This window comes from Sceloporus occidentalis, unplaced genomic scaffold (assembly GCF_023333645.1).
Source record: "Sceloporus occidentalis isolate IW3139 unplaced genomic scaffold, rSceOcc1.0.p SCAF_5, whole genome shotgun sequence".
Lineage (NCBI taxonomy): Eukaryota > Metazoa > Chordata > Lepidosauria > Squamata > Phrynosomatidae > Sceloporus > Sceloporus occidentalis.
Genome location: NW_028316985.1, coordinates 16,621,944 through 16,630,260, shown reverse-complemented (window position 1 = coordinate 16,630,260; position 8,317 = coordinate 16,621,944). Strand labels below are relative to the sequence as shown.

At 39.9% G+C, this 8,317-nt stretch overlaps 1 protein-coding gene across 1 annotated transcript in view; it reads right to left on the bottom strand.

Moving 5' to 3' along the window:
* Positions 1 to 215: 215 nt before the first annotated feature.
* Positions 216 to 8,317, bottom strand: part of LOC149311692 (ras-related and estrogen-regulated growth inhibitor) — a 145,477-nt gene continuing 137,375 nt past the window's right edge. The window contains exons 4-5 of the mRNA XM_089526689.1: positions 5,554 to 5,627; positions 216 to 3,047 (exon numbers count right to left, since the gene is read on the bottom strand). Coding sequence (XP_089382815.1) covers positions 2,640 to 3,047; positions 5,554 to 5,627 — 482 coding nt within the window. The 3' untranslated portion in view covers positions 216 to 2,639. The remainder of the gene's footprint in view (positions 3,048 to 5,553; positions 5,628 to 8,317) is intronic.

The following is an 8,317-nucleotide window of genomic DNA, read 5'->3' as shown; positions in this document are numbered from 1 at the left end:
AACCCACCAATCTGCCTATTTGTTGTACCATTGCAATGACCATAAATCTCCCCAACCTCTATCTTTTAAGCCACACAGTCCATCTAACATGCCAATTTCTGAGATGCTTTTAAGCAGGGGCTGGACAAGTCTCTGCTCCTTCCCCATACACCAACAATTTGGAATTTTTTTATGTTTTTTTTTTTGTGTGTGTGTGTGTGTGTGTGTGTGTGGAAATGGTTCTGTTGAGGGAGAGTGAAGCTTAAAAGGTAGAGGGTTTGGGTGTTATCCGGAGACTCAACTATATGATATAATTATATCTCTGCAGTTAATGTCTCCTGATGCAGGACCTTTGCCTATAAGTTCTTTTCTTCCATCCACCCACCCCTGACCATCAGGTCTCTGAGAATGGAAGGAGGTTTAGAATGTAACATTTTCCCTATTTATACAACTGCTTCTCATTAGCCACACATTGGTGTGGAATGGTTTACATTAATGCTCCTTAATTTAAATCATTGAGGTATGAGTTGATTATAAAGCACTGATTACCTCCTTGTGCAATGCCATCCTACTCTACCCTTGGTAGATTCCATACATCACAGCACACTGTTGTAACCATTTGCTGGAATTCTAGAAATACAGCCGGGTGATCTTAGCTAACTTTTCAGGACACTCCCTTCCTTTTTGCAGACAATAAATGGCACTACAGCATGGTCCAGAGCCTGGAAAATGCTGTTCAGGTGTGGGAAGGACACAGAACTGTATGGGTGGAAACTTACACTTTACTCACACAGTGTAGGATTCCAGACAATTAGTATTAGGCTCTCACACACACATGCTATGAGCTGTGTCTCCTTCAAATCTGAGGTTTGTTTTGAGCCCCAGTTTAACTTAGAGTAGAAATGGTGCACCTGTTAGGGACAAAACAAGAAAGCAACATCTTTGTGAAAGAAATAAGTATTACAAATACTGTCCAACTTCGCAAAGTTTACAGACTCATCACTCTGCAGCCAAGTATATACTTCCCTTTTGATACAATGTGTTTGCAGCTGTTTAATTTTTGTAACATTTGTGCGATGCTTCAGAAAAACCTTCACAGCTGAAAAACAACATAAGAAATAAACTTTTAACAGGACAAATGCAGTGGATTCTATCAAGCCATTGAAGAGTTTCCATTAGCTAAGTGTTTGAAGATCTCCTACCAAAATGTAGGCACTAACATTTTCCAGGGAAAGAGACACAATGGAAGCACTGTCATTGTTGTTTTTAAATCACAATGCATTAAAATGTAGTACGGCAAAATATATGAAGTCAATACCATGCCATCCATAGATTACCAGCAAGATATATAAGCATTCTAAGAGCTTAGAGACTGACTACTGGTAAATAGATTGTTTAGCAATGGGCAACTTCACCACAACGAGCATACAGACACTTGTTAAGCTGGTTGCCTGCCTGCAGTGTTCTACTAAATACAGTGGAGAACATGGACAGAATCCTGATAGTGTCTTTACACATGTGCAAGTTCTCCTATGCACATGGTTATACATTTTTTTACCATTGTGCAATGCCTGTTTTTGGATAACAATCACAGAAATTGAACTGTGTGAGTATAATGTGGTTACACATTTTTGGCTGCTGTATAACTGTTGTCATTGAAAACTGAGCTGTTCTAGTGCTGTCATTAGGGAGATGTGTGGCTTTTAAAAATATTTGGATGATATTGTGCACTGTGATAGTGCAATGGCATCATGAATAGGTCCAGTGAACAGAGATATGCACAGAGATATCACCACTAACTATAAGGATAGTGCAGTGCAACCACCACCTAACTCTCAAGTTTGTGATTTACCATATGGCACCCCAGTGTAGGAACATGGCCATTAGGTTACCAGATTTTTGGTTTCTCAGTTTTCTGGCTGAGTAAGAAAGTCGGACAAATTCTGCTCATGGATGTTACAGATGAATCACTTGTGAAATGGCCACATGCAGATTGTAGCATATTACTGATTGTGAAATGTCTTTGACAGTAATTATCAATGTTAAAAGGTCATCTGCTGTAATAAAATAAAACTGAAGAGTCACCTATTAGCCAGTGATAACTCATTATAAAATCATGATATGAGAACATGCTTGGCAGAAGGTGAAGCAGTAACCTATCTGACACATCCCAATAAATTTCCCATTCTCTAAGTGATGCTGTATTGTTGCTTTTTTATTTTTAAAAATAATAACACTATTTAGTTGTCAACTAAACTGGAGTGGAGCAACTACCACCATTGCTTTATTTGCTATAACTTCAGGAAGAATAATATGATAGTTTAAGAGAGAGGGTTAGGGGAGAGAGAGTGCACAAAACACGGACCATCTTTTTTTCTGACTGCAATCAACATCTTGGAAAAGTCATTTTCGGGGATTACAACTGAGAAGCCCAGAGCCAACATGGTCAGCAACCATACTAGATGAGGGATTGTGGGAGTTGTAGCTCCTTTCCAAGTAACATCAAAGCTTTGTTACAATTGGTGCTGGCCATGTGCCGTAATTCATTCATTCATTCATTCATTCATTCATTCATTCATTCATTCAATCTGACCTTGTGCTCCCCTTTCACCCAAGCTTAACCTGTTCTACAATAACCATTGGAAAATGTTTATAGGTATTTAACTGCTAATTTTGGTGAGCATCTTGTTAATTGCTTGCTTGACATGTGTGGTTGAGCTCCGTCTCCGGGTCTTTCCTTGGACCATTTTCCGTCGCCGCACTTCCCGACATAGCTCATAAAAGGCCTCCATGATGTTGCCTTCTCCTGTACAAGCAGAGCATTCATAAAATGCACATGCTAGTTCTGTGGCCAGCTTCTCCCCTTCTTCTGTGCTGACCTGTCTTGAGTGGTCCAGATCCGCTTTGTTCCCAACTAGGATCAAAGTCACATTCTTGGGTTTTTTGACTTCATCCAACAAGTTCTTAAGTGGCAGGACTTCTTCAAAGCTCCCTCTGTCTGTGATGTCATAGACCAACACAAAGCCCTCTCCCCATCGAACGTGTCCTTCCTTCTGAATGATGTCTTCCTGTTGGAAAAGATAAATTAAGGAAAATCAATTGCAGGAGATAGAGATACAAGTTGACATTAGGAATTTGGTACCTGCGATGACAGAGGTTGCTATGTTGAGTTTGTAGTCTTGTTATGGATTCTGCTTGTGACTCATTGAAGTGTCAGAAAGTTGTCCAGGACCAAGTATAAAGTGCAAGAGCTAACACAGCAGCACGAGAAGAGCATTATTTTGCATTCTTGTGTGACAAATACTTAAACAGCATTATAGCACTTTTCAAAATGAGCCATGAGGGGCTTGGCCAAAGGAACAAAAAAGAAACATAGGATAGTAAAACTGAGAACTTAGAAATTTGTTCTTTCCTGGTTTCTGTACCATTTGCAGCACTATAACACACCATGATATTATGGAATGGATCAAACCCCTCCCTTTTTGTCAGGTGTGGGAGAAATGTTGTTTCTCCAGATATTGTGGGTTACAATTCTCATCAGCAACATGCCAGTTGTAAGGAACTATGGGAATAGTAGCCTGAAATCTCTATAGGACAAAGGGCTCACCACTCCTGCTTTGGTATAACCTGGTTGATGATGGCCGACAATACCACTCTAGGGTTGTTTTAAGCGGCTAGCATGCTCTATCCCATTGATACATATCTGAAATCTGATTTGTCCAGCAAGAAGAGTTGAAAGCCAGGAGCACATTTGGTTAAAGAAAACCAGAATGGTAAGCTGATTAGAGTTTTGGCCTGACATTTGGGTGATCCAGGTTCAAGTCCCCATTGTCTTAAAGTAAAGAATGTTTTTTTTTTGAATTCTTTGCAGCTTCCAATGAAAAGTGGTACCTTATCAAGATATCCCATCAAAGAACCAGTCAACCACTGTAAGATTTTCTGTTCCTGAGTGAAAGTGAACAAACAGCCACTTTTTTCATTTACATTTGCAATATGTTTTGCAAAAACAAAAGAAGAAGAAAAAGTTGATCACACTTTTGCCCACCTCTGCCTTATGCTGTAAGATGTATTTGATGTTGTTTTTCAGTAACAAACTGATGGAAGATTTATAACTGAAGGTCCCAGGGTAAATATTTTTAATTCAAAGTGGTTATATCCCACCAAATTGGACTAAAAGAATTATGTTGGGGATGGAAGGGGGGTTAATTCATCTTCCCATATGGCTTTTCTTATATCCCTTTTTTATTTACCATAATTTCTAAACCTCTTATAATACCTAAGTACAGCAACAGAATATTAATAAACACTGACATAATACATGCAACATCTGAAAATGAGAAAATCCAGAGCAACGGCTAAAAAGAAAAGCCTGTGCAGGCAAGTGTATCTTATTGATGCTGACTTCAAGGAATTATGTAATCATCATCATCATCATCATCATCATCATCATCATCATCATCATCATATAGGCAAATTAAACAACATTAACACATACACATTATTACAAGACAAAAACAAAACAGAACAAAAGAAAACAAAACAAATAAAACAGTAAACTACAGTGGCATTTCCAGGGAGGACCTTGGGGACTCTCATGAGAAGAGGGTTCCTGAAGCCGGGGTTATCTATCCCAGAAAGGCCTGCCGGAAGAGATCCGTCTTGACAGCCTTTTTAAAGTTGTCTAAAGATGTCAATTGACGGATCTCGTCTGGGAGGTCGTTCCATAATCTGAGGGCGACAACAGAAAAAGCCCTCTGGGAGGTAGTCGAAAGCTTAGATCTTTGAGGCTGTAGCAAATTCCTCACAGAAGACTGGAGTGTGTGGGGAGGATTATATGGGAGGAGGCAGTCCCTGAGATAGTTTGGACCCAAACTATTTAGATTAAGTGGTATCTGTATGCTTCTTCTTGCACACCTAACAACAGCTTCAGAGAATGATAGCCGCAAAGTAAACTGGCAATTCCTCATCCTTACTTTCAGCTTCCAGTGTCTATTGGACCTAACATAACTAGCTCTCTTGAACTCCGAGGCTGCCCTAAGATATTTGGGATGATGAGATGAAGATGATGCCATGCCTCCACTTCTGTGAACTGAAGAAATTTATGGGATTACGTAGATATCGTCTTTTGCACCCGAGGACATCACACTAGCTTAGAGAGCTTGCAAGCAGGTAACCACAAGCCACCCTTCACCCTCACCAGATGCTGGTTGAGGCATTCACTTTATACTGTCTGGGGGTAGTGCCAAACCTACACAAATGGTTCTCCTGAGTGTCACTCCCTTGGCAGGAAGATGTTAGTGGTGGTCCTTTCCACAGTGCTGATCCTTCCCATTGTCATTCCTGGACCCACACTTTCTGCTCTTGTGAGAACAGCAATAAAACAACAAGGGGGCAAATGTCATCCCTTTTCCCTTCCTTTTGGCTTACTGACTTGTGATCACTCCATGTTTGCCCCTTTTAATGATATTCATTTCCTTTATTTTACCTTTATAATACCTGATTCCTTTCCCATGAAGTTAATGTCTATTTCCCAGTGTGAGAGGTTTGCTGTAGGGATCTGCTAGTCTTACTCACCTGCCCAGCTGTATCTAGTATTTCCATGGAAACAACTTCATCGTCAATGGTGGCTTGATGACGATAAGTCGACTCTTCAGAAAGAAATACACACAAGCAAAACTAAATTAAATACAATACCTTTCAACTTGTCTTATTAATTAATTATACATGCCTTTTCCAAGGAAGGTATGTTATGGGTTATATCTATACTATAATTTCAAGTATTTGTTTATCTCTCTGTTATGCTATATAAATCCAAATGCTCAATCACAGTGTCACAAAACTTGGTGTGTTTGCTAATGAGGCTGAAATGAAGGCAGCAATAAGGATTTGGATTTGATCCACCAGTTAACTACTTTGAGTACCTGAAGAATAAACACTTTGGATTTCTCTCTCTCTCTCTCTCTCTCTGTGTATTGTTCTAGAATAGACATTTATGAACTGATTTTGTTGAAATTTAATATTTAGTCTCATGTTGAGATATCCAACATTTTTGTGCAAGTTTTAGACCAATTGACAAACTTCCACTTCTTTTTTTAAACAGAAAATTCATGCATTGAGTCTATATTGCATAGAATTTGGTACAAAGTTCAGAGATTCTCTATTTTAACATTTGTTTCATCAGAAGCATAAAGAAAATCATAAGGATCAACCCAGACAACGCTGAGGAAACTTCCTAAGCTTCTGTTGCATTTTAAAAATATTTTATAAATAACTTTACCCTAAACAGAAGTAAGGTCTCAGTTTGCAGAAGTGAGAGCTGGCTGGACTAGGAAAACCGGCTCTACAAGCCATGGAGATGCTAGGAATAATCCATGCCTTAACCCTGAGGCTCAGCTTCTGTTAGTCAACCCAGAACCTCTTGGTCCAGGAAACTTGAGATTGGAGCCCTTTGGAACTCTTAAGAGTCACCTTCTCTTGAGAAACAAGCCACCTTTACATCAAGACCCCCAGACTCCCCAGCATCTTCTCTAGCACTGCTTAACATGGCAGTTGACTGAGAGGCAATGCAGTGCTAGGTTCAAAGCTAGAAGACTACCTCTTTAAGGCTTCCCACTTTCCAGAAATGGGGTAGAGCCCAATAAGGGTGGTCTGGGGAGAAATAAATAGTCTCAGCTAATCTCCAGGGTTTCTGGCAGTAATGTTTTTGCTTGGACCTCTCCAAGGGCCTGCAAGTCCTTTTTCACCTTGGAAATTAGTTCTGGCAATCCATAATTCATGCTTACTCGGTTTGAGATGTAGTTATTATTTCTGCTTTCTGGAAAAGTCTATGAGAAATCATGAATGCAAACCCTTTTCTAAGTGAGCTCTTATTTGATGTTGACAAAATAGAGACAGAAGCTGGTCTCTCAGGTTCAGTTCCAGTTCTCTAGCCGTAGTATTTCACTTGCTCTAAAATCTTTGAATCAGAACAGTCCCCATGATCTACCAAGCTGATAGTGATGATAAAAGTCTTGAGTGCAGAGTATTTACTCTCTTGGGCCGGTACTCATAACAATGGCTGGTATTCAGTCTTGCAAGTCAAGAAATGTAACATAGAGTTATGGATCTGTAACTGCTCCGTATTCAGAAAGACTATACTGCCTTACTGTAAACCTACCTAAATGCTATCACAGCTAACTGGGAGAATTCTGGCATGTCAGGCCCAAACTAATAACTTTTTCAAATTTTTATGACAACCTATCTTATTACAAGGTTGTTTCAAGAATAAAGGGAAAGGAATAAGGGCTTTGTATACTGCTTCTTGGAGGAAAGGTTGGGTACAAATTTATTGTATAAAAATATTCTATATCAACTGCTTAGTTACAAATGTGTAGATAAGTACCGTCTCTTGGTCCAAACCCCTCCCAGCCCAACTTAAGAGCCAGCAGCTACATACATTGGACGAAGGAGGTGCATTCAGCTTCCTATCAAGGCACAAAGACAATGGCATTTCCACCCCATTCCCACCAGTAAGTGACACTGTGACAAAGACTTGCAACAGTCTTCTGGTTGTTGCAACCTCACTCACTGGTGGAAAGGGGCTGGAAATGTTATCTTCTTGTATCTTGATTGTCAGCCGAACAGATCCCCATCACTTGGTACATCTGCTGGCTGTACAAGTAGTTTTTTTCCTTTTTCTTTTTGTGGGCTGGGTATCATGCCAATAGTGCCACAATTGTGAATACATAGTGTAATTGAATACAGAGCAGTTATGGACCTTCAGCTCTAGGTTACAAATCTGTAACTGTGATACAGAATGACAGCAGTAGTAAGTAAACACAGTGCAATACGTTTGACAGGCCAGTCACTTTGGACATTCTCTCACTATTGTTATTCTGATGAGTGACATGGATTTGGCTGTCTCTTATATCATATTTTCTTCTCCAGCTGGCTCGAAAGCCAACATTGTGAGATATGTAAAACTCACGCTTGAAATATTTAGATCTGTGCCGGAGCTATTAATTTAGTTTCGCTCTGTCTACATGTAAAACAACAGCGAGGCAGGCTACAGAGTACTGACACAGCCATGCACTGTTCTTCCTACTCTCAAACTAATTTACTTCCAAATTGCCAGATATATGATGTTCTTATAAAGGGAAAACAGCAAGAAGAAAAGGAGGGAGCAGATTGGGGGGAAAAGAAAGAAACTCTCCCCTGGGCTGATTTGTGCCATGCAGTTAATAAGTACGCTGGAAAACAAATGATTAGCAGTTCTTGCACGTAGAGATGCTGTATCTTTTCCCCAGAACCTGTGCCATCAATGGGTATAGCTCAGTGATGGCTTTGTATTGTGAGAGGC